This window comes from Lichenostomus cassidix, unplaced genomic scaffold (genome assembly GCF_008360975.1).
Source record: "Lichenostomus cassidix isolate B80296 unplaced genomic scaffold, HeHo_3.0 HiC_scaffold_43, whole genome shotgun sequence".
NCBI lineage: Eukaryota > Metazoa > Chordata > Aves > Passeriformes > Meliphagidae > Lichenostomus > Lichenostomus cassidix.
This window is the reverse complement of record NW_028147635.1, coordinates 3,700,916-3,726,257: the sequence shown is the minus strand read 5'-3', so window position 1 is coordinate 3,726,257 and position 25,342 is coordinate 3,700,916. Positions and strand designations below refer to the sequence as shown.

The following is a 25,342-nucleotide window of genomic DNA, read 5'->3' as shown; positions in this document are numbered from 1 at the left end:
TGGCCATGTATGGGGCTGAAGGATCCAAAACAACTCCCTTGGTTCCTCCTTGAGGAACCTTGAGGTTTTTCTCCTTGAGGTTTTTTACCCCTCCTCTCTCTAGGGCAGAAAACCAAGAGGAGAGTGAAGTCAGATGTCCCCACACTACAAGTTCTGTCAGGTTGGTCGTTCAGCACTATCACAGCCAGGCTGCTCTCACAGTGCACTCGGAAGCCTCGTGGCCAGCAAAGGTGGAGGCACTGCAGCATTTCCCAGGTACAGCCGTGGCTCTGCAGGGCTTTGCTGGGACAGCTTCCCCCAGCTGATGTGCAGGTCTGAATGAGGGGAAAGGATTTGGGTATCTGGTGATGTCTTCCTTCATCACTAGAGGCAACCTCATGTAGTAATGATGAGGTGCATTGCTTAGCTTACCAATTTCTGATTTTTTTTCATTTTTGCATCATAGTAAATGACATTATTACCTCAGCTGGTTTCTGCATCTGTGTCTCCCACCCACCATCAAATAAAACACACAGCCAGGTGAGCACAAGACCTGAGAGTCTTCCCACCTTTTCTTTTGAAAGAGGAGAAAATCGCTGATCTGCACAAAAAGAAACAACCCTTCTCACACATCCCTCCTGGGGTTCCCTGCAGCATGACCCAGGCAGGGCTGCTGCTCCTGTCTGAAATCTCCCCTGCTGCCTCTCTGCCAGCCCATCTCTGGGAGAACAATCCCCATGGCCACCTCCTCAAACAAAATTGCCACTTTCCAACTTCCTCTTCTGCAGGCAGGTGAGAAAAGTATCCACTCCCAGCTCCTTGCTCCTAGAGGAAAACAAATGTTTTCAGCAGCAACAACCCTGAAATATCAACCTCCTTCCTTAACCTGGACACTGGGAGCTCACACCAAGAGCCCTTTTGTCCAAGGATATCCACAGAAGACCCTGAGGATGGAGCAGTTTGAAACACAACTCCTTCCGAGTTTAAACCTTCCTTGATCAAATGAATGCACACAAACCTATCCCAAATGGAAAGTGGGGCAGAAACTCCTCTCTCACAACAGCAAACTCTGGGCTTCCTTCTGTTCCAGCTGGAGAGGGAAGGCCATGGGATACTCCTGAGATTGGGAAGGAATCCTGGGAAATGGCCAGATTTGGGAGGGCAGCAGAGGGAAGTTCACCAAAGAGAAGGAAAAGATTCTCTGCAAGCAAAACATTTTGGCAATATTTGTGGAGGAAAAAAAAATATTTTCAGCGTTTGAAAAAGTTCCCAGATGGAAATTTCTACTCTCACAGAACAATCCCTCAGTCTCCTTGGTCTCTCAGGAAGCTCATGAATGAACCTGCAAGGCTTGGATATACATCCCTGGTGTCTGTCTGCCAGAGCAAAACAGCTGCCCAACAAGACTTCAAGTGAGCACAGGACAAACCTTCCCCCTCCACCTCCCAACACCAACTCAGAGGAGTCTCTTTCCATTACAAGATCTATTTTGTGAGCAGTCTGCATTGACTAGACTTGGCTGCAGGAGGGGTTTTCACTGTTACTCTCCCCAGATGGGGTGTCTTGGTTTGAAAGACAGGTGTCTGCCAAGAGAGGTTGAACCCTCCCCTAGAGCAGAGGATGTGATTTTTCTTCCCCTCCTCCCTCCGAATTATTTAATTTTGTAAATCAAGGGCTTTCAGGCAAAGGTATGGGAAAAAGGAGTATCAGTTCTTTACTGGTATCTATAAACAAACAATAACAATAATAGCAAACCACAACTAGAACCAGAAAACCAAACAGCAGATAGCGTGAGCTGCTGAACTTTCTCCCGTGTGGTGTAATCACGGTTGCAAGCAGCAGGGGCGCTGTTGAGCTCCCGGCCGGCCAGGGCAGGCGCAATGACTCCCGAGCGGCTGCAGGTGGCGCTGTGGCGCAGGGTCAGGTCACCGTCTGGCTGCTGCAATGGCGGACGGGCTGAGGAACACGCAGGGCAGCGAAAAAACAGCTCAGGGCAGCGAGAGAACAGGGCAGCAGGAGCGGGAGCTCTCTCTCTCCGGCCAGCAAGAATTTCTGCAGTTACAGCAGACGCTGCGGTCTCGTGCGGCAGACGGCAGGGGCAGGCAGCAGGGGCCACGGGACTCTCCCGGCAGCAGCCACGAGGGAACGCAGCCCGGGGAGGGGGGAAAAACGTGCCCTTCCCCGTGAGGAGAAAAGTTGAATCAAAGCTCACCCAACCAGGAGAAGAGGAAAGAAACAGGGCACAGCTGGATCCGCTCTGGTCCAAGGCGAAGAAGCAACAAAATAAGCCACCTCTCTCCTCAGCGTCCAAACCACAAGAGAGCGTTCCCAGGGCCGGCTCTTCCCTTACCGTGCCCTGCCCAAAAACCTAGCTTTTGTCTTTTACAAAAGACTTGATCGCTCTAAACATCTGACTATTTGTTGCTTAGTAACAGGAATGGGAAGAAATTCTCAACCCCCGACATGGGGGAAGACAGGAAGACAAGAAATGATTCCTGAAGAAAGAAAAAGGCAAAGCCTCTTGTGGAGACACCAGCGTGAGCTGACTCCAACTGGAAGCCATTCATCCCTTGGCTAAAGCAACATCCATCCTAGGGGCAGCAGTTCAGCTTTGATGAGCATGCTGACAAAATTGCTGCCCCTTGCTGACAGGCAGGGATGAGGAGAAAGAACATGCCACCTGGATGAAAAAGAGGCAAAAAGGATGTCTTCAAGTGTCTCCTCTTCATCCTATCAGCAAGCAAGACAGAGCAATGTCCTTTCCTTCTGTCACCACAGGTGACCCGGGGATGGGATGCAGCACGGGGAGAGAGGTCGCCACTGCTGCCAGCAGCCTCACAAGGGGCTTTGCCCAACCCGCCGAGCCCGGCCAGCGCCCCGGGAGCGAAACGGCCGCGCTGTGCCCGCGCTGTGCCCACGCTGTGCCTCTCTGGCTCGTGTCGCTCGTCTCTCGTCCCCGCCAAGTCCTGCCCGTGCCGCGGCCGTTGCGCTGAGGCGTTGTTGCCCCAGTCGGTGAGCGGCGCCGCCATGCAGCAGCCCCCTCTGCCCTCGGGGCTCAGCGCCCGCACCTTCCCCGCCAAGCTGTGGCACCTGGTGAACAGCCCCCGCGTCCGCTCCGTGCGCTGGGACAGCCTGGCCCGGGGGCTGCTCATCGAGCGCTCGCTCTTCGAGCGGGAGCTGCTCAGCCCGGCCGGCGCCCGCGGGCTGGGCGGCGAGGGGGCGGCGGCGGCCCCGGGCACCTTCAAAGCCACGCACTTCAGCAGCTTCGTGCGACAGCTCCACCTGTACGGCTCCCACAAGGTGGCGAGCGAGGGTGGCAGCTGGCTCCACTTCAGGAATCCAATCTTTCACCGCGACCGCCCCGACCTCCTGCTCCGCATCGAGCGCCGGAGCAAGGCCAGCCGAGGAGGTGCGCCAAGGAGGTGCAGCAAGAAGGTGCGCAGCCGCCAGCGCAGCCGCTTGCAGCAGCTCCGCAGGGCCGGTAAGCCGGGGTGGCAGCGAGGGTGGCGCGGGCTTTGGCCATGGGCACTGCCCGTGCTGGGGCTGCTCAGCGCAGCTGCCCCAGCTGGCCCAGGGGCTGTCTGTGCTTGGGCAAGGCAGCTGTGCTGTGTTGTGCTGTGCTGTGCCATGCTGTGCCGTGCCGTGCCGTGCCGTGCCTTGCCGTGCCCCCCGGGCTGCCGGGGGCTGCGGGACAGTCCCGCCGGGGCTGTGCTCACAGCAGCCTGGCTCGCTCGGCCTGCAGCTGGCCCAGCCCCGCGCCGTGGCTGCCGCTGCTCCTTGCCCGGCCACGGGCACGCTTGGGGAGCTCTCCATGAGTGCGTGTGAGTGCCGAGGGCTCGATGGTGGCCAGGCCCAGCTGCAGGGAGCCTCCTGTCCCTTTGGAGCAGAGGGGGAGAGACCTGGCAGTTGGGATTCTGGCAGTTGCCTCTGGCCAAGGAACTGCCAGGGGACAGTTTTCCCAGGCGGTTAAACAAATAGGCGAGAGCTAAACAGACCAGGAACTGGTTGTTGCAAAGCCGCAGAACATGTGGGGATTGTTTTCTTCCTCGACGTGCTTGGGAGGATCTGTGCTTTTTGCTTTGTTGATAGAAGCACAGTTGCTGCCAAGGGAAACGAAGCCCAGGAGCAATAGTGACCCAATCTTCCCTTTGCTTCCTTCTTCTCTCATTGCTACTCAGCTCCCTCATGCCAGGACCTCAGAGCTGCCTCACCTGAGGATGCAGAGCTGCCTCCAGGCCCTTCCAGGCGACAACATGCAGGTGCTGAAGAGTCTGAGGCTTCCCCAGCACCTGTCAAGAAAGTGTTTCGCACCTCTGGACATCAGGGGGAGTCATGGGAGGAATCAATAAGATGCAAATTCCAGCTCAAGTGTCTCAGCATTCCACTGGTCCGTATGGACCTAAAACGCCACCCTGAGCTCATGGTTCGCCTGGTTCACATTGACCATCCGAGCGTTTCCAAGGCCCTTCCAGAGAGCAGCAGTTGCACATTTTCAGAGCAGCACTTGCCAGCCTACAGCCCATCAGGTAGGGAAAGAACTTCTACCCTTGCTTTTCCAACAGCTCCTGCCAAGTGACTGAAGTATTTTTTGGCAGTGCTGTGTCATGGGTAGATGTCAAGTGAGAATCAGGTAGAAAAGTGTCAGGTTGACTAGGAAAAGGAACCTTGAATGCAAAACAATTCTCGGTCTGCTTTTCCTCTCCTTTCTTCCGATTTGGTTGTCTCCTGGGCATTTTCCACACAGTCTTTCTGCTGAGGTGCAAGTGTAAGGCAAAAAATTTTGGCTGACAAGTGGTCAGTGTTAGGTGAGCTCCCCTCTGTCTTTGAATGAAGCCAAACTGGGACGGTGATAGAATATCACAGATTTTTAAGGCTGTGTGTTGTGCCCATCAGGCCATGCCATTTCAATGAGCTCTGTGTGTTCACAGAACAGTTGCACCTGCAGAATATGGCCTGAGCCACAAGGTTGCTTTTTAGCATAAAAATCACAGGTGAATTTCAGTGTTTGCCTGAAGATTTTGCCTTGTCCAGGATGAATCCACTCTGTGGATGTGATGTGAATCTCATATGTTTGGATGTGGGGCTGGCAGCTGTGCCCCTGCCCACTGCTGCACCCAGAGGCCATGTGGGCTCCTCTCCAAGCTGCTCTGGCCCCGAGCCGGGTGCCGATGGAGCTCCAGCCCAGCTGGGCTGTGCAGTGGGGTGGCAGAGAGGCTCCCCGGGCAGCGCCCGGCCCTCTGCCCCCTCCAAAGCCCGGTGCCAGTGGCTGCTGGCCGCACCTCTGGGCTGTGCGAGCAGGGGAGGCCAGGGCTGGCTGCAGGGAGAGCCCGGCCAAGGGGCAGAGCTCACACCAAACATTCCCTCCTGGCACTCTCTCTCTCCAGCTGGCAGAGGACTTGAGCCGAAGGGTCAAGCACCTGCACCAGGCCGTGCCGTACCTGGACAGCCCACAGGAGCCCCTGCGAGAGGCAGCCATCAAGTTCATCGGTGAGCCACGAGCCCGGGCTCCCTCCCCGCCCCGCCGCAGCTCGGCCCCAGCTCCGCCTGCTGCCCCGCCAGCGCCATCCGGCCCGGGGCTGTGCAGCCCCGCCTGCCCTCGGGGCTGCTGCCGCCCTCCTCTCCGAGCCCTGCCCTTCCTCGGGCGGCAGGACGCGGCAAGGGCCCGGGCTGAGCCCTGCCGGCGCAGGAGGCCGTGCGGCCACAGGGCTGGCGGCGCCGCTGTGGGGGAGCTGTGCCGCTGGGGCTGTGACAGGCTCTGTGTTCCTAGGGATGGCCGGGCGGCGCTTGAGGGGGCAGTCAGGACAGTTCCGGTTCGTCTGCCTAGGTGAGTGAGGGCAGCGAGGCGTCAGCAGGGCTTTTCAGGGGGAGCTGCAATCCCTGGGCAGGGAGCTGCAATCCCTGCCCCGGCTGCGGAGGGCCCTGCTCCCTGTGTGGACGAGGGGTGTCCTGGGCAGAGCACAGGGAGATTTCAGGGGCACGCGGGGGATTCGTGGCCAGCACCTTCTGGCTGATCTCCTTGGTCCCTGCTCTGTCCTGGCCATGGCAAGAGTTGGCTGGGATTGCCCGGGCAGGAGGGTCTCCTTGGGTCCCTGCAGATCCAGGCTCTGACCGTGGCTCTCTTCCTCTCTGTTTCAGCCCTTGAACACATGACAAATGACATCAGCCCTGCCGTCTCAAACCTGGCTCTGCAGACACTCTACATAATGAGAGCACTAGAGGGATCTCCCTTCTCCATGTTCCGGAAGCTGCGCGATCGACTCCACACGGCATGGAAGACACGGCCTCGTCTGTGGGGCCTTGGCTGCCTGTGCTGCTGGAGCTTTGTGGAGAGCTGATCTGTCTGCTCCATCTGCTGGGGTCACCTGAGCCTGCGGGGAACTATTCTTTTCTTTAAGCATTTTCTTTGGGTTTTAGTATGTAAATATAGAATGTGTTCTAATACACAGACTCCCAGGATCTTTCTTTCAGTACCCAGTGTCGGCAGGGCATAGAGGAAGAGGGGAAAAAGGGTGCTTGTGCTCAGCAGGTTGCCTGGGTGTGCAGTGTGGAAGGGAAAGTGGCCAGAAGCCCCTTGGCCTTTGGTGGTTCTGCTGAAGCCTTAACGCTTGCGCCAGAGCAGGTGGGCAGAGGCTGGAGCTGGGGGGATCCCTGTGAGACTGTGCCTGGAGATGGCCACAAGCCCTCTGCCAGCCAGGAAGCGCCAGCTGTGTCCTGCCCGTGTGCTGCTGGCTGGATTGCTGAGGGCTCCGAGGTGCGTCTTGCTGCGGCTCCTCTGGAGCTCCAGCGGGGCTGTGCCGCTGCCAGGCAGGATGGCCGGGCTGGGGCAGACCCTGAGGGGACAGGGCAGTGGGAGGCTGGGAAGGGATGAGGTGCTGTGGGGACCCTGATGGGACAAGGCAGTGGGAAGGCAGGAGGGGGATGTGTGAGGGGGTTGGGGACAGGAGGCTCCTGAGGGTATGGGGTGCTGGGAAGCCCTGAGGAACTGGGGGTCAGAGGCCAGAAGCAGCCCCCAGGCAGCCGCTTTGTTCCTGCCACCCAGCTGCTCCAGTGCTTCCCCAAGGCATCTCCCTCAGCAGATGGCTGGAGGGACCCCCAAATCAGGCATGTATCCCTGGTCCTGGCCTTTCAGAGCTGTGGGCCCAGGAGTTGTGGGGCTGGGCGTGTGCCCTCCCTGTCCTCCCTGACTGGGCCCCAGCCCCTCAGCCTTAGGCCGTGCGCTCCACTGCCTGGCTATTGAACCTTTGTCCTGTTGGTGGGGGGAGGCTGAGCTCTGTGGCTTTAGGCAAGAATGAGCAAGAAGAGCAGCAGCTTTGAGCCCGAGAGGGGCCATGAGCAAAGCCCTCTGGGCCAAGGGCATTCCTGGCATTCCTGGGGCATGGATACTAGAGGGTGCAATGGGCACCTTCAGGGTGCTTTGTGCTGGGTGACCTCCCTGAAAGCAGGGCTGGGGCTTGTGCAGCTCATTGGAGTCTGTTTGGAGTGCTGTTATGGAGGGAGATTTCAAAGTGCACCTCATGAATTTTATTTTTAATCAAGTGAGTATTTTTTTATTTTTCAGTTCAATAAAGAGGTGATAGAAGCATTCCCCAAATGACCTTGATGCTGAATGTCTCCTTAGGAGGTCTGGGCATGTAGAAGAATGAATCTCTTGTGGGCTGACCCTGTTTAGACAACCTGCTCCTCATCCCCAACCTCACCATGTCTGACACTGCCCACCCAGGACTGACATCCCAAAATATATTTTAAAAATAATGTAATTTATGCTTTTTTATTAGTATTCAATTCATATTTCAATGTATTAATTATATATATTTCTTACTGAAAGGAATGAGAAGGGAGTGTCTTTATAAACAAACTGGGCCTGCTGATAGGTAAAGCAAGATACTGAGAGAGAGAAGAAACAATGAAGGAATTCCATAAGAATTCCTCTGGTTGACTTACCCAAGACTAACAAGACTGTCTTAAATCCCTGGATTTAACTAAAAGAACAGAGACATAAGGAAAAGAAGAAGGCTGGGGGAATGTATCTTAGAAGAGGATGTGTATTAGGCAATTAGGGAAGTCTGTACCTCTCGAGTACCTCAGCCAATGGGGAAAGAGAGAGGGAACTGTGATCAGGAAATCAGGATAAAAAGAGGCTGTGTCCTCTAGCAATTTGAGAGACCCCATGGGAAATGCCCATGACCTCTCCCTTTATTAATGAATAAAGTTACAGGACTCCTCTGTCTCCTTTCTGGACATAAACCTCTGGTGTTTGTGGATTAATTTTCCTGACGACACTTCCAAGACCTGACCACCCTTTCCTGGCCAACCTGAACCTCCTCTGGCACAGCTTGAGGCCCTTTCCTCTTGTCCTGTCACTTCATGTCTGGGAGCAGAGCCCAACCCCACCTGGCTACAACCTCCTGTCAGGGAGTACAGCAGGATTCTTCCTTTTCTAGACCCTCTCCTCCTCTTTGCTTTCCAAAACCAAACAGGAATCACTGAGGGATGACAAAGAAATGCCAAATCAGGATTTGGGATTGCATGTTCATGCATTTCTTCTCTCTGCAGGGACAACCAAGTGTCTTCCTCCTCCCTTGCCCAATATCCAACAGCAGAGGGTCCATGGGCCAACATTCCTCTCTTTGGGAACACCAGGAGGGAAATTTGATGGCTTATGCAATCCAGAGAGAAGGCAGGAATTCTCATCTCTTTCTTTACCATACCAAAGGAGACTCAGGCAGTGTGAAAAGGATTTGTTGTTGGTGGAGATGCCTTGCAGGGCTCCAGCCCAGAGCAGAGACTCCAGGGACATCAGGTATGTCACACCTGCAGGTTGGCACTTCAAAGCAGTGTAAGGACTCAGGAAATTTGAGTAAAAATAGATTACTTAGAACCGTACTTAATCTGTCTCCTATCACTCACTGCACTTTGGTGTAGATTCATAGGAATCTTGTGAAAACAGGAGTAAATCTGATTTTACTACTTCTGTGTTGTAATGCAGTCTTGCAAAGGAGCGATGCTTTTATGTACACATGTACACACACGTCTAAAACACGTGAATCCTCTGGTACTTCCACATTTATTCTGAAGCTTTGTATCCAATTGCTGATTAATTCCAGATGTTGCTCATTTTAATTACATGTTTGCAAAATAAAGCAAATCAGAGGAAACAAAAAATTCAGAAGTTGAAAATTCAAGAACCACTGATAAAACTGCAGAAGAAAGATTTTTATAGTAAAGCATTTTTCTTATTGAATCTTTTGTCAGTCGACATGTTACTCCTAAGTGTTAATGCCTTTTTAAACACAGCTATTTATAATAATTCCTTTTTAATATTTATTATGCCTTTTGAACCCCATGTACAACAGACTAATGCAATCACAAGAAATTTTCTATCCCAAACAGACTAAGAAAATAGTTTCTTTATCCCAAAGACACCAAACCCCGAGTGTTTGGCGTCCCATCTCACACGACCGGTCCCGGTTATCTCCCCAGGGGATTTCTGCTCTGGGGCAGCCGAGTGGCGATGTTCACACACCGAGCACAGCCATTCGGGCCGGTGTCCGAAGGCATGCGGAACTGCACGGACTTTCTTTAGCAGCAAAGTCTGACTTTATTCTCTCTCTCCCCTCACAGCCGAGCAGGGCTGGCGGGAGCCGCGCTCCCCTCAGCGCCCCTGAGCAATGGCGGCAGCAATGGCGGCGCCGCTCCCTCAGCGCCGCCCCGGCCCCGGCGGGCGGGGAGCCCTCGGCAGCGCCCTGGGGGCAGCAGGACCGAGCCCCGGCCCCGGGCTGTGTCCCCGTGGCGCCGCAGAGCCCAGGGCACACACGGGCAGGGCACTCGGCGCCATCGCCCCCAGCCCCGCAGCCCCTTTGGAACCCGGCCCGGGGCTCGCCCTGCCTCCTCCAAGGCCCTGCTGGGCTCCAGCTGTTGCTCAGGGCTCTGTGGGGATCTTGTGCTCGGCCCGAGCGAGCTTTGTTTGCAGCCCGGGCTGCTGAGGGTCAGCCGTGAAATGTCCCTGCAGGGCACTTTTAATGGGATCAGCCCGGTGCTTCCTTTGTGCTGTGCCTTGCGCTGCTGTTTTATTCTGCTTTTAGAGCCTGCCTGGGAAGATCAGCCCCCAGGAGAGCAGAGCCTGCTGAAAGATCTAACATCCTCACCCTAAGCAAGGGATGGAACAGCACACAGTGCTGAAAAGATTCCAGCTGTTCTCAGGGCATACAGAAAGCTGAAACTGTTTAACTTGCTATTTGGTGCTGCATCCGTGTATAAAAGAATGCCCTAAAATGTCAGCTTTCAAGAAAATGTCCTTCATTGGTGTTTCCTGTGCTGGTGACAGTCTTTTCAACCCAGCCTTCTGGGGCCTGACCTCTCTGCTGCTGTAGTTCCATGGACAGAGGTTGTTGTCTTTTCCCCCTTCCCATGGGCAGGCTGTGTTCAGCCATCTCCAGGACAGCAGGGCCACATCCCATGTCACTGTGACCTGGCAAGACAAAAACCATCACTCCAAAAGTGCCTCCCTTTCTCCTTCTTCCCAGGCATTTGGCCCTGGTAGTGGGTTTGGCTGCTGGTTGCTGCAGGAGGGAGACCACTGTGACACTTTGGGGCACATGGATCCAAGGAAACCCTTGTGACACTGTGGAGCCTCATGGAACCTGGGGGCCACTGTGACACTGCAGGGCCTCGTGGAACCAAGGAGACCATGGTGACACTGTGGCACCCTGTGGAACCAAATATCCATTGTGACAGTATGGGACCTCATGGAACCAACTGTCCATTGTGACAGTGCAGATCCAAGGAGGCCATGGTCTTGCTCATTGTTTATGCAAAGCTTTTGTATTCCTCATGGAATCCAGGAGAGCCTTGTTACACAGCAGAGCTTCATGGAACCAAGGGTCCATGGTGACACTTTGGAACTAAGGAGACCATTGCTGACAGTACAGAACCTCATGGAACCAAAAGTCCGTGTGACAGAGCAAGGCCTCATGGACTCAAAAAGGGCATTATGACACTGTGGGGCCCTATGGAACCAAATATCCATTGGGACACTATGGAACCTCATGGAACCAAGGGATCATTGGGACACAGAAAGGCCTTGTGGAACCAAGGAGTCCAAAGGTCTAAAACATTCCTTGCATGGTTCTGCCTTTAGGAAGGGAAACCTCCTTGGTGGCAGTTTGGACTTGGGACACACTGGAGGAGGGTGTCTGTTTTCAAAGGGTAAATGCAGGAGATTTAAACTGCTTCAAAAAAAAAAAAAAAAGGGAAAACCTCTGTTTGCCTGTGTGCAGCCAGTTCTCCAAGGAAAGCAGTCCACAAGTAAGTGAGGAGAGACAGGATGGGGTTTGGGAATGGGGAGCAAGGGTGACCACACTGTGTCAGACCTCAAAGCACAGCTTCTCTGACCAGGCCAGACCTCCTTAGGAGACACCTGGATCAATATCAATCACTGAATGCTGCATCACCTCTTCTCTAAAGGAAAAATACACCTTTAAATAGGAATGTGGATTTATTAGAACTCTTTGAAATATTTCTCCAAAACGAAAAAAACTTTAATGAATGCATAGACGAGGAAATAAGGAGAGCCATGGTTTGTTAGGATTGCTTGATCCTAAGAGCGTTGCATTTGGAGCCCTTGAACCCAGGGCCTGAGAGGAGATTGCAAAACCTTTCCAGGAGTCAGAGAAAAACCAAAGTGTCTCAAAGAATAATGGGTCCACTGAGGTCATCCCACAAGCTCCGTGAGTTCTTGAGGAGACAACTGGAGCCATGATTGCACAAACCTCCCAGAGACTCAGTGTCAAAAGAGAATAAAAAACAAAAACAAACCAACAAAACCCCATGAGTGTCATTCTGACAAAGCCTTCAAGGGACTAATAGAGCAGATAATTGAAGGCCATGATTGCAAAACCTCTCAAGACTCCAAGGCAAAACCAAAAGCCAAAGTCCTTTGAAAAACCTGCAGTCCCTGGGAGCATTAAGAAGCCCCCCAGGGCCATTCCTGCCAAAGGCTCCCCAGGACTCCTTCCAGCAGATCCTCGAGGCCACTGGGATGTGGGGTGGGGATGTTGAGGGCAGGACAAGGGGGTGACAGTGCCCAGCCTTGCTGGGGCTGTGCCAGGAGGGCCCAGTGCCTCAGGACAAGGTGTTTCCTCACAGCCCTTGGTAGCAGAGACAGTGCTGTTCCCAAGGGTGCAAAGACTTGGCTTCTCTTTGTCCCCACCTGTCATCCCTGTCTCCACTTTCCTCCTCCAACTGTGACATGGGGACTCTATCTCAGTAGTGTCCCTCAGTGGGACCCATTTATGGTATCAGGAACTTTGGAGTTCAATTCTGCCTTTGAATACTTGAGAGGTTTCTGCAACTCCCTCTCAGGGACTGATGTTCAGGGCCTGAGCACCAAAGCCCCACGAGGGTCATTCAAGTCCCTGTGCTGCTGCTGTGCTGCTGAGCTGGGCTGGGCTCCTGGCACAGAGGAGCTCCTGGCAAGCGGCAGCGCTGCAGAGAGACAGCTCTGCCCAGGAGCAGCTCCTGTGCACAGCCCAGCAGGGCTGGGGCACTGCCAGGCCATCTCAGGGACACCAGCAGGGCACACCCAGAGCTCACAGGTGCTCAGCATTGGCAGGGGCTGTGCCATGGCCCAGAGGGGGCTGTGTCATAGCCATGGGCACCTCTGGGGCTGTGTCAGAGAGCCACAGAGCAGCTGTGATGTCAGAAAGGAGCTGTGTGACATCACAGAGTTGCTTATGCGAGGTCATGGAGAAGCTATGGCATCATAGAGAGGACTGTGTGACATCATAGAGAAGGCTGTGAAATCACAGTGTGGCTGTATGACATCCCAGGTTGGCTGTGAGGTCACAGATTGCTGTGACATCAAAAAGTGGCTTGAGATGTCACACAGCTGGCTGTGATATAATAGACTGGGCAGGATGTAATGTCACATGGTAGTGATGTGACATCATAAAGCAGGCTGTGACACAGAGTAGGTTGAGACATCACAAAGAGGTCTGTGCAGTCGCAGAGCAGACTGCCATTGTAGAGGGTGGTCTGTCTGACATCACAGAGCAGGATGTGACATCACAGTGTGGCTTTGTGACATCATGGAGCAGGCTGTGTGATGTCACATAGAAGGCTGTGAAATCACAGAGTGGGTTGTGACATCACAGGGTTGCTGGGCGACATCCCAGATGGGTGGTGACATCACAGTGCACATTGTGATGTCTCAGAATAGTGGTGTGACACCCGAGGGCAGATTGTTTGACATCACAGCATGAACTGTGACATCACAGAATGGGCTGTGAAATCACAGAATGGCTCTGTGACATCCAAGGGGGCTGTGAGAGGTCACTGAAGAGGTCACTCTGCCCCAGCCCCCCTTACAGTTCCCCCAGACAAGTCCAACGCTGCTCGTGCACAGCAGGGTCCCCTGTCCCCCCAGGTCCCCCCTGCCCCTCAGTGCCACAGCCTCCCCCAGAGGATGTTCCATGAGATCAACCCCCAGAGCCTGACACGGGGACAGGGGGGACAGGGCCCTGGGGGGTGGGACAGGGGGACAGGGAACCCCCCCGGCAGTGTCCCTGTGTCCCCCAGGGCTCCTTCACCCTCTTATGAATGAGGGCTTGAGAGCACTTAAAAAATCCCCAGCAAGGAATCAGCAAAAACCAGATTTAATACTAAGTGACAGCATAACAAAGTTCCTTGGCAAGAGTCACTCTACTCCTGACTAGAAAGTTCAGGCACATCAGGGGAAAAAAGCAACAACAAAACCAAAGAAAATCCAGTCAATCAAACCAGAAATGAATGGAGAACTGTCCCTCTGTGTGTGTGACTAAAGGACAGTGAGGGCAAGGATAAAAGGAATATGGCCTAAAAGCTTAACATCCCTCAAATTGAACAGAACTTAACTTCTACCTTAACCTTAATTTATACCTTAAACTCAACAACTTAGCAAAAGAACAACCCTGAGCAGCATTTCACTTAGCTCATACCTTATGACTGAACCTCACTTACAGGCCTAACTCACTCAGATATCCAAGGCACTTCAACACCTCCCAGAGCAGCATTTCTCCCCCATTTCCAGAGCACAGGCACACGTGTGTGCACACAGACAGAAAGAGGCAGTGCCAGGGAGCTGTCAGAAATTGCCCTGGAGGGCAGGGAAATGCTGACTGCGGATGCTTTTGCATCTCCCCAGCAGGCGAAGGGTTGAGCCTGGAGGAGTGGGGGGATGGGCCCAGGGTCCCTCGTTGTTCGGGGATGCCCCGAGTGCAGCAAACGGGAGAGTTCCCGGCTCGGAGAGGCCCCACTCAGAGGGAGCTCACTGCTCCAGGAGAGCTCCAAGGGGCTCCTTTTGGAGCCCTGTTGATAGGGCCCCAAGAGATGGGCTTTAGTCACAGCAATGTTCCATCCTGGCTGCACTTTGCATCAACAGCTTTCTTTGACACTGTGAGAACAGGGATGTTGTGCCACTGAGGGAAGAAAAACAGTTCCCAAGGCTGCTCCTAAAGAAAGCAGGAGCTGGTTGGACAGCAGCAGTGCCTGGGAGCAGACAGTGTTTGTGATCAGCTGCAGAGGAGCTGAGCCCAGGGGCTGTTGGCCAAGGCTGAGGCCTAACGAGCATTTCTCAGATCGCAGGGCAGCCTGAGAAGGGGAGGGAGGAATGCACCACCCCAGGGCCCCATGGAACTAAGGAGACCATTGTGACACTGTGGGGCCTTGTGGGACCAAGGGACCATTGTGACACTGCTGAGCCTCATGGAATCATGGAGACCACTGTGACATTGCAGGGCCTCATGGAACCAAGGGGACCATAGTGACTGTGTGTGGCTCCATGGAACCAAGGGACCATTGTGACACTGCAGGGCTTGTGGAACCAAGGGCCAATTTGACACTGCTGGGCCTCATGGAAGCAAAGGGGCCATTGTTACCCTACAGGACCTCATCAAACCAAGAGGCCACTGGGACACTGCAGTGCTCTATAGAACCAAGAGTCCATTGTGACACTGTGGAACCACAGGAGGTCATTGTGACACTGTGAGACCCTGTGGAGCCAAAGGTGCATTGTGACATTGCAAGGCCTCATGGAACCATGGAGAGACTATTAAGAAATTTCACAGCATCATGGAACCAAGGGGCCATTGTGACAGTGCAGGGCCCCATGGAGCCAATGAGACCATAGTGACACTGTGGGTTCCCATGGAAACAAGACCAACATTGTGAAAAATTGGGGTCTTATGGAATGAAGGGACCTTTTTGGCACTGCAGAGCCTCATCAAACCACTGTGACATTGTGACACTCTGGGGTCCCATGGAACCAAGGGGCCTTTGTGACACCGCAGGGCTGCCTGGAACCAAAGTGACACTACAGGATCCCATAAAACCAAGGGAACATTGCACAGGTCTGCCTGGTCTGGTCTCTCGGGGTCTACCTGACTGCTCCAGCTGACCTTGACATATTCAGAGTTGCTTCTCATCTGCCACTGAAACACTGGGGCTCTCTGCTGTCCTTCCTGTGGAACAGAACTGTCCTTCCCCTCCAGGCACCCATGGCCAGAATTGGGATTGCACCAACACATTTCCTTCTATCCAGGGATTGTTCCCATAGGAATATTGCCTTGTACTCAGAGTCCACAAACAACTCTAATTCCATTCAAAGGTCTTGTTGAGAGAGTTGTTTGGGGCCTTACACATGCACTCACCATTCCACAGCCCACATCCCACTGCTCCCAGGAGAGCCACAAGCACCCTGAGAGGCCACAGAGCCCCATTCCCAGGGCATGGGAGTCAGGGCTTGGCTGTCCTGCTTGGCACAGTCCAGACAGGGCTTTCACAGCCACATTCCACAGTTCATTTCCCACCTGGACCCAGTGGTGCCTCTGTGTTCTGCTTCCCCAGCCCCAGGGATGTTCTCCTTGTCTGCTCATTGCTCCCTCAGTCTCTTGGCAGGGATGGCCTCAGTGGGGACTGCTGACATCCTCAGCAACTTGGAGGTTGCTACTGAATTTTACCTCTCCAGAGGCTTGTTTAGACTTCAGATCTTCAGGAATTCAGTGCTTGAGGGCTCATAAACATTCAAAATAGCTTTGCCAGGCTTGGGGCCAGCAGAGAGGCTGTGCAGGGCTTGCCATTGCCGGGAACAGGCCCTGAGCCCCACAGCAGGATGGAGCTGGGGCACAGCCAAACTCACCTGCAAACCTGGGCTGAGCAGCCAGGGCTGGCAACGGCTGGGGACAGAGGCTGGGGCTGACAAATGTCCTGGGCCCCCTCCCTGCTCTGTCCGTGCCACCAAGGGCACAGAGAAGCCTCCTCTCTCGGCCACTTGCCTGTTTTCCATCCCTTCCCCAGGCCCTGGCTCTGCCCCACAAGCCCTGGGCTCAGTCCTCCCCCTGCACACTAACACAGGCTGAGATGGACACTGATGGGTTTCTCTCCCAGCTTCTCTCAGCCCAGCCCAGCTCCCTCCAAGCTCTCCCAGCTGCCCTGAGCTCTCTGCAGCACCAAGGGGCAAACTTGGCAGTGCTGATAACCAGGGAGACCATGGTCAGGTGAGGGAGGCATGTGGAAAAGGCTTTGTGCTGTCCCTGCTCAGAGGGGATCCTCAGCACAGCCCTGAACATCTGCACATAGGAGAAAACAATGAACACAAAACAGCCAGAAGTTATCCAAGCAGTAATGACCATGAGCCAAAGTTCCCTGAGGCTGGAGGGTGAACAGGAGAGCTTGAGGATCTGGGGCACTTCACAGAAGAACTGGCCCAGGGCATTGCCCTGGCACAGGGGCAGGGAAAATGTATTGGCTGTGTGCAGCAGAGCAGTGAGAAAGCCACTGGCCCAGGCAGCTGCTGCCATGTGGGCACAAGCTCTGCTGTCCAGGAGGGTCCCACACTGCAGGGGTTTGCAGATGGACACAGAGCAGTCATAGCACATGATGGTGAGGAGATAATACTCTGCTGAAATGAAAAACCAAACATAAATAGTTGGGCAGCACATCCTACATAGGAGATGTCCCTGGTGTCCCAGAGGGAATTGTGCATGGCTTTGGGGACAGTGGAGCAGATGGAGCCCAGGTCAGTGAGGGCCAGGTTGAGCAGGAAGAAGAACATGGGGTGTGCAGGTGGTGGCTGCAGGCTACGGCGCTGATGATGAGGCTGTTGGCCAGGAGGGCAGCCAGGGAGATGCCCAGCAAGAGGCAGAAGTGCAGGAGCTGCAGCTGCCGCGTGTCTGTGAATGCCAGGAGGAGGAAGTGGCTGATGGAGCTGCTGTTGGACATTTGCTGTGTCTGGCCATGGGGACCTGTTGATGGAGAAAAGGACAGTGACAAGTCAGGAGAGGCTGCTTTGAGCCAAAGCTGTGCCATTCCCTGCAGACTGTCCCACTGGGACTCATCCACCCTTGTTCCTTCTCTGGAAAATCCTTCATCAAGGTCCCTGCCTGAGCTCCACTTGTGCTGTCTGAGTGTGCCATGAGCAGCCAGGCCTGTGCGTGGGGCTCTCGAGGAGCCATCCCTGCCCTGCTGCCCTGGGATTGTGGCCATGGGGCAGAGGGACAAGGCTAAATATACAGGATTTGTCAGGGGAATCCCTCCTAATGCAGAAAGGCTTGGTAGCATTTTCACTCTCAGTTCCACAGGATTGCAGGAGGGAGTTTTAAGGAATGTTTTCCTACCCACACATCATTCCTGGTTCTCTGAGGTCAGAAATCCCCAGCATTTCTGCTATACTCAGAGTTTGACAGTGAGAGATTTGAGAGGCAAAGGGATTCCCTGTGGCTCAGGGCAAGGTGAGGGGCTGGATGGGCTTGTTCCCAACTGCCCTGGGTTTGCACCTTTGATGCAATCAGAGCACAATCACACTCCCCTATCACCCTGGGAAGAAACCAGACCCTGCTGAGAGCAGAGGGATCACTGAATGTCTCACCCTCTCCAAAGGTCTCTCAGCAAGGTCTCAGCCCCTCCTTCTGCCAAGGACACTCACTGTTCCCTTGGCAAACCCAACAGCATTTCCTCACGTGTGGCATCTCTGCACTTCCCCATGGGGCATTCAGGGAACTCTGAGAGGCTCTGGCACAGATTTTCACCAAGGAGGGAAGCTCAGAGCTTGGAAGGACACAGCAAGGAGATCCCCAGGTGTGCTCATGATGGCATCTCAGGGAGGGAGGCTCAGCTCCTTCCCCTTTCCCATGGACTGCTTTGCCCACAGCCCCACAGGTCACAGGGAAGCTTGGACACCCCATTCCCATGGACACAGCTGCCTGGGAGGAATCCCAAGGGCAGTGCCTGCCTCAGCTGCTGCAAAGCCCAGAGCCTCCCTGAGAGCACCAGATAACAGTGACAGTATCAGAGGAATGCAGAAACAAGAGAAGATGTTGTGGTGCTGTGCCTGAGAGGGCAGGGCAGGGACAGCCTGGCACTCAGGACAGTGTTCCCTGTCCCCAGCTGTGCACGGCATCTCCCTCACACGCACAGTACCCTCCTGCCCACAGCACTGCTCTGTTCAGCTCCCTCTCCTTCCCTCATCATCTCCCTGTGCTGCACATTTTCCTCCTGAGAGGAGCCTTGTCCCTGTCAGCGCTCACAGAGCCCATCCCACCCTCTGTGCACTCGCCCGGCCCTACAGAAACCTGCCTGTCTGCAGGGCCCTGCCTGGGGGAGGCTCTGTGTGCAGGTGGGCAAGGGCAGCTGGCAAGAGCCCTGCTGGGCCCTGCAAAGGTGCTGCTGCTGCTGTCCTTGGGCTGAGCAGTGGCTGAAGGCCCTTGAGGAGGCTCCCAGCAGACACACTGAGCACCCAAAGGTACAGAGCAGGAGTTATTGTTCTTTGTGTCTGCAACCCTCGGCCCGGGAGCATCGCCCCCCCGGGACATCCCACAGGTGAGCGGGCAGGGGGAGCTCGGCCCAAATATCTTGGGCAATGCCTGGGGTTGTTTTTGGGAGGGGGGGATTTTTGGACCTTGTAGGACTGCAGCACCTAACCCCAAATATCTTCGTTGGCTGCCTAGTAGTGGGTTTTTTTGAGGGGTGGTGAGGGGGCTGATTTTTGAATGTTGCAGGACTCCAAATGTGAGTTGCAAATGCCCCTTGGGGGATATGGGGGAGTCCCCAGCACGTGAGATTTTTAGGGGATCCCAGTGGTGTCTGCCAGGAGGGATGGGATGGGATGGGATGAGACTGGGAAGGGTGGGATGTGGATTGGGGTGTGAGATGAAGTCTGGGGGAGGGGGATGGGTGGGATGGGGCCTGGGATGAGGCAGCCGAAGGTTGGGGATGATGAAGCTGGGGGGACCCCACTCCTTAGGGGCTTGCGGGGTATCCGGCAGCTGTGAGAGAATTTTGGGGTACCCCTGATCCTTCGGGGGTGGCACTGGTAGCGGGGGGACACGTGGCTCCGGCACCTCTGGACCCCACCTGCGCCCCCCCTCGCCCCCAGCGCCCCCGGGAGCAGAATTTGGGGAGGGGGGAGGTGGGGGGCGCCCAGGCCGGGCCCCCCTTGCTGTCCCGGCAACTGGGGGCCGAGTGCGGGGGGAGCCCCGCGGGCATTGCCCGGCCCTGCCCGGCACGGCTGATACCCAAGCCCCAAGCCCCCTGTCCATCCCTGGGGCTGATCGGGGGGTTCCCCCCACCCAGCAGCCAGTGCTGCAGCAGCCGTGGGGCAGAGGAGGCTGGGGAATGGGGTTCTGGGGTGGGAGCAGAGGAGGAGCGGGAGGAAGAGGAGGGAGAGACGAGGAGGAGCAGGAAAATGCGGAGCAGGAGAACCATGAGATTTCACCACCCACTGTGTATGCAGCACCCATGGCTCTGGGATCATTGCCCCTCCTGTATTCCACAGGTCAGCAGGGAGGGGGAGCTCACCCCAAAGCTATCAGGGGGTCTCTGGGAGGGTGTTAGTTTTTGAGGAGTGTTTGGAACTCGCAGATTCTGGAAGTGAGCCCCAGATATCTTTGCATGTCCTTGGCAGCCTGGAGGGGTGGGGGAGGCTGGAGATGAGGCAGGGCTGGGTGACACTGAAAGGGGCAATGGGGAGAGGGGGAAGCCCCGAGTGCCTGGAGTGGGGGGAGCCTGCAGAGGGGGACCCTGGGAGCCCTTGGAGCCAAAGCACAATCAGGGAAGAAGGGACCCCTGGGAGCACCGAAACCCCACAGCATCCCTAAGCAGGACCCAGGAGAAGGGGGATCCCCAGGACCCATGGGAGCCCCAGCAGCTTTGAGAATGGGAAACCCCAGAACCCCAAAGAGAGGAGACTGGAAAGGGGGAACTCCTGGGAGGCTTTTTCTGAACTCATTCTTATGTTAGGAGGATCTTACAGACATAAAACAGCCGGTGACTTCTGGAGATAGACTTGGGCAGGAGGAACCTCCAACCCAAGGCACTCACACCTTTTTTTTACCCAGACGAGGATTAGCCAATTCCCAAATCTTGGCCAGATGGAGGAGGAGGCAGTGAGGAAGAGGAAGATGCCCCAGGACAGCCAGGCAGGTGAGGAGGAAGTCACTGCCCCTTTCCTGCTCTCTTCTCCTCCATCTCCCAGCCCAGCATCACCCCTGGCTGCAGGACAACCCTGCTGCTGATGCTGTCCTGGTAGGGATGGATTTGGGGGATCTCCTTCCCCTTCCCTCTGGCATGGAGGCAAATCCCAAATCCTCTCCTTGTCCTTTTTGCCCCAGACAATGAGCTGAGGAGAGAGACAATGGAGGACAAGTCCTTATGGCAGAACCTCATGGAAGAGGCCATTTTGAGCAGCTCCATGACCCAGGAATCCAACCAGGAGGAAAAGCCCCAGAGATGCTGCACAAGGAGGGGCTGCAAACCCAGCCCAGGGTGCTGTGAGGAGCAAAGACCCACCCTGTGCCAGGAAGTTGGCAAGAGCTTCAGACAGAGTTCTGAGCTGGAGATTCCTGAGAAGCTTCGTGAGACTGAGAAGCCCTACGAGTGTGGAGAATGTGGGAAGAGCTTCAGAAAGATCTACCAGCTTATGGTCCATCAGCGGATCCACAACAGGGAAAAGCCCTATGAGTGTGGGGAATGTGGGAAGAGCTTTAGCCAGAGCTCCCACCTGATTCGTCACAAGAGGATCCACACTGGGGAGAGACCCTACGAGTGTTCCGAGTGTGGGAAGAGGTTTCTAACCAGGTCCAATCTCCTCAAGCACCAGTGGATTCACACAGAGGAGAGGCCCTTCCGCTGCCCTGAGTGCAGAAAGGGCTTCAAACACAACTCCACCCTCATCACCCACCAGCGCATCCACACTGGGGAGAGACCCTATGAGTGTGAGGAATGTTGGAAGAGCTTCAGCCAGAGCTCCCACCTGGTCCGTCACAAGAGGAGCCACACAGGGGAGAGGCCCTACGAGTGTTCTGAGTGTGGGAAGAGGTTTCAGACCAGCTCAGATCTCCTCATCCATGAGCGGATTCACACAGAGGAGAGACCTTTTCGCTGTCCTGACTGCAGGAAGGGCTTCAAGCGCAACTCCCACCTCCTCAGGCACCGGCGCATCCACACCAGGGAGAGACCCTATGAGTGTGGGGAATGTGGGAAGAGCTTCAGCCAGAGCTCCCACCTTATCTGTCACAAGAGGATCCACACTGGGGTGAGACCATATGAGCGTCCTGAGTGTGGGAAAGGCTTCACCCAGAGCTCTGACTTGACCAAACATCAAAGGAGGCACCGGTGAGGGAAGCCCTGCGAGTGCCCTGAGTGGGGGAAGAGCTTCATGCACTGCTCCGTATTCATCCCCCATCAGACAACCCAAATTGGGAAGAGCCCTGGTGACCCACACTCCCACTGGTGTGACTCCACACCAGTATTGTGGTCTGACCCTGGCCAAATGCCGGGCACCTACAAAATCTGCTTTCTCTTCTCTCCCCTGCTGCAGCTGTGCAGAGGGGAGGGGAAAAAAACCCCAACCCTAACACACACACATAGGGCTCATGACTCAAGATAATGAACCGGGCAGGATGCAGTGAAGGGTAAAACAGGCTGAGAACTTAAAATTGCGAAGTGATTTATTGGTAACCTAACCCTAAACAGAGTCAGAGGAGGCAAATGAGAAGTAAAAATAAGCTCTTAATACACTGTTTCTCTGCTCACCCCCTCCCTCTTTCCCTCCAATAGCACAGGGGGTTGTGGCGGGCAGGGTATGGGGCTTTTTTGGTCAGTCCATGACCAAAATTTCTTCCGCTGTTCAGGGAGAGGAGTCCTCTACTTAGCCATGGGTCCCTCCCACTGGAGACAGTCCTCTGCAAACTTCTTTGCCGTGGGTCCAATCTGTCGAGCAGCAGCTGCTGGAATCTGCTGCCCCATGAGTTCTTGTCCACAGGGTTCAGAGCTCTGAGCCCAGGCCAGGCTGTTCCGTCTCAGGAGCAAAGCCTTTCCCTGCACTGGGACTCCCACTGGATCACAGCTTCCTCCAGGCATCCACCTGCTCCTCTAGCGTGAGCACCTCCCCACGGGCTGTGGATGGATCTCTGCAACCTCCTGGACCCCGTGGGCTGCAGGGGGACAACCTGCTTCACCATGGTCCTCACCATGACCATCAGAGGATTTCCAGCTCCCGGGCCTGGAGCACCTCCTCCCCCACCTTCTCCACTGACCTTGGTGTCTCCATGTTGTTTTCCCTCACATATTCTCACCCCCTCCTCATCCTCTGTCTAAAAAGAAGTGCTTGTGCACATTGTTTTGATTTCTTCTTAAATATGATATCCCAGAGGTGTAACCAACATCTCTAATTGGCCCAGACTTGGCCAGCAGCATGTCCATCATCTTCAGAGCCATCAGAGATTGGCTCTGCTGGACATGGTGAAAACTTCTAGAACATTCATGCAGGACACACAGGAGCCATTTCTGTGCCCCTCCCCACCCACTAGCAAAAACTGGGCTAAGCAAAACCAACTCATGAGCACAGGGGTGAGTTTTCTCCCAACCCTTCAGCCACTTCTTCAGGCCTACCACAACAGCTTTTGAAGGGTTTAAGTTTCCCCTAGATGCTAAAGAGAGCTTGCTGATGTTCTGGGCTGAGCAAAACTAACATACTCAGGTTGGGAAGACACCTGGCTGGTGGCTTCCATGGCCTCCTGATTCCCTGTGGCCACCTGGACAAACACAGGGGCAGGAACATCCATCAGGACTCAGACTGACATCTGAAATTCATTGGGAAGAGCTGATTTATTAATGTTACACCCTAAAAATTGTTACCTGCTGTGTAATTGTTTCTTCTGGTGGCATCAAGAAATGATGGATGATCTTGGAGGTCTTTTCCAATCTAAATAATTTCCTTCTTCATCTTGTCAGAACAACCAAAGCTGAGGTAAAATAAAGAAATGAAACAAAGAGATCTAAAGCTGCACCATTTTACTGTGCATTTGGGGGTGAATGTGGGGTCCAGGGGAGTATTCATGAGGATTTGGATGTTCTGGGGCTGCCCAGGCTGGGGGACAGGACAACAGTCTCATAGTTGTGCTGGCAGAATGTGTCCACCTGAGCCCATCTGTTGTCCAGGAATTCCAGTTGTCTGTCCCAGTCCCTGGCCTGGGTCTCCCCATGTGGGATGTGCCCCCCAAAGTGCTGAAGTGCCTGAGCTGCTCCCAGCTGTGGATGTTCCTGTCCACCAGCCTCTCCTGGTCAGTGCCATGCGGGGTGGGAGGGGATTTAGGGAATCCTGGGGAGACTGGGGAGGGCTTTTGTGGCTTTTGGGGGCATTTCTGGTGCTGAGAGGGAGTTTGGCATGCTCTGTGAGAGAGGTTTGGGGTCCTGGCTGGGCTGTGTGACTTGGAGAAAATTTGGGTGGATCAACTGGGGGAGATGGGAATGGGGTTATGGTGGCTCTTGGGCCCATTTATATTGCAGGGAGTAGTTTGGGAGCATCCTAGGAGGAGCTGTTGGGTGGTTTGAGGGGCCTGGGAGTGGCTGTGGGGCTGGGAGGGGGTTTTTGAGTGGTCATGACGAACTCAGACCCCCAAAGCTGCCACCATACTCCACCCCCCAAGGTGCTGCTGGGGTTTGGGGGCTCCATGTTGGAGTTCATCCTCCTGGCTCTGCGGGAGAAGGTGAAGGGTGTATCCAGGGGTCATGTGTGTCCCTGAGAGCATGTGTGACCCCCCATCCCAGTGTCACCCCCTTTTCCCTCCCCACAGGGCTCCTGACCCAGCTCCTGCTCCCCCCAGGAGGGAATTTGTGGAGGGGGCAGAGGGGGTGCACAGCCCCTGCCGGGGGATGACCCTGAGCCAGCGCCCATTGTTTAGCACCAACCTGGGCTTGGGGCTGCAGGAGGAAGAGGCCGATGGGAAGCAGATCCTGCAGGTGGGACAGTGCTTGGGGTCAGGGCAAGGTCCTGCCCTGCACACCTGGCTCAGGTGTGACACTGCCCCGGGAAGGGAGCAGGACATTCCCATCCCCACGGATCAGGGCTGTGAGCAGCACTTGGAGCACAGACATGGAAATACTGGGAGGAACTGGGAGCACCCTGAGGGTGTGAATTATCCCCACCACCACCTTTCCAGGGCAGCCCTGTGATCTGAGAAATGCTCGTTAGGCCTCAGCCTTGGCCAACAGCCCCTGGGCTCAGCTCCTCTGCAGCTGATCACAAACACTGTCTGCTCCCAGGCACTGTTGCTGTCCAACCAGCTCCTGCTTTCTTTAGGAGCAGCCTTGGGAACTGTTTTTCTCCCCTCAGTGGCACAACATCCCTGTTCTCATAGTGTCAGAGAAAGCTGTTGATGCGAAGTGCAGCCAGGATGGAACATTGCTGTGACTGAAGCCCATCTCTTGGGGCCCTATCAACAGGGCTCCAAAAGGAGCCCCTTGGAGCTCTCCTGGAGCAGTGAGCTCCCTCTGAGTGGGGCCTCTCCGAGCCGGGAACTCTCCCGTTTGCTGCACTCGGGGCATCCCCGAACAACGAGGGACCCTGGGCCCATCCCCCCACTCCTCCAGGCTCAACCCTTCGCCTGCTAGGGAGATGCAAAAGCATCCGCAGTCAGCATTTCCCTGCCCTCCAGGGCAGTTTCTGACAGCTCCCTGGCACTGCCTCTTTCTGTCTGTGTGCACACACGTGTGCCTGTGCTCTGGAAATGGGGGAGAAATGCTGCTCTGGGAGGTGTTGAAGTGCCTTGGATATCTGAGTGAGTTAGGCCTGTAAGTGAGGTTCAGTCATAAGGTATGAGCTAAGTGAAATGCTGCTGAGGGTTGTTCTTTTGCTAAGTTGGTAAGTTTAAGGCAAAAGTTAATGTTAAGCTAGAAGTTAAGTTTTGTTAAGTTTAAGGCCTGTTAAGGTTTTAAGCCATATTCCTTTTATCCTTGCCCTCACTGTCCTTTTGTCACACACACACACAGTGCCGGTTCTCAATTCATTTCTGGTTTGATTGCCTGAATTTGCTTGCTTTTGTTTTGCTTTTTT

At 54.9% G+C, this 25,342-nt stretch overlaps 2 protein-coding genes across 2 annotated transcripts in view; both read left to right on the top strand.

Annotated features, from left to right (window-relative positions):
- LOC146421203 (uncharacterized) overlaps positions 1-25,342 on the top strand; it is a 65,053-nt gene that overhangs the window by 23,642 nt on the left and 16,069 nt on the right. The window contains exons 2-3 of the mRNA XM_085047708.1: positions 19,411-19,417; positions 20,873-21,621. Coding sequence (XP_084903834.1) covers positions 19,411-19,417; positions 20,873-21,621 — 756 coding nt within the window. The remainder of the gene's footprint in view (positions 1-19,410; positions 19,418-20,872; positions 21,622-25,342) is intronic.
- LOC146421205 (heat shock factor protein 5-like) lies at positions 2,977-4,936 on the top strand. The gene is made up of 3 exons (XM_085047684.1): positions 2,977-3,452; positions 3,524-3,570; positions 4,908-4,936. The coding sequence occupies exons 1-3, from the start codon at positions 3,007-3,009 to the stop codon at positions 4,934-4,936; spliced, it is 522 nt and encodes a 173-aa protein (XP_084903810.1). The 5' UTR covers positions 2,977-3,006.

What these genes read in the sequence shown, in the direction of transcription:
- LOC146421205 (XM_085047684.1), top strand. Translation starts at nt 3,007, where the DNA reads ATGCAGCAGCCCCCTCTGCCCTCGGGGCTCAGCGCCCGCACCTTCCCC. An exon ending in AGCCGCTTGCAGCAGCTCCG is followed by an intron (nt 3,453 to 3,523) that starts CAGGGCCGGTAA and finishes CCGTGCTGGGGC; the next exon opens with TGCTCAGCGCAGCTGCCCCA. An exon ending in CAGGGGCTGTCTGTGCTTGG is followed by an intron (nt 3,571 to 4,907) that starts GCAAGGCAGCTG and finishes GTGTGTTCACAG; the next exon opens with AACAGTTGCACCTGCAGAAT.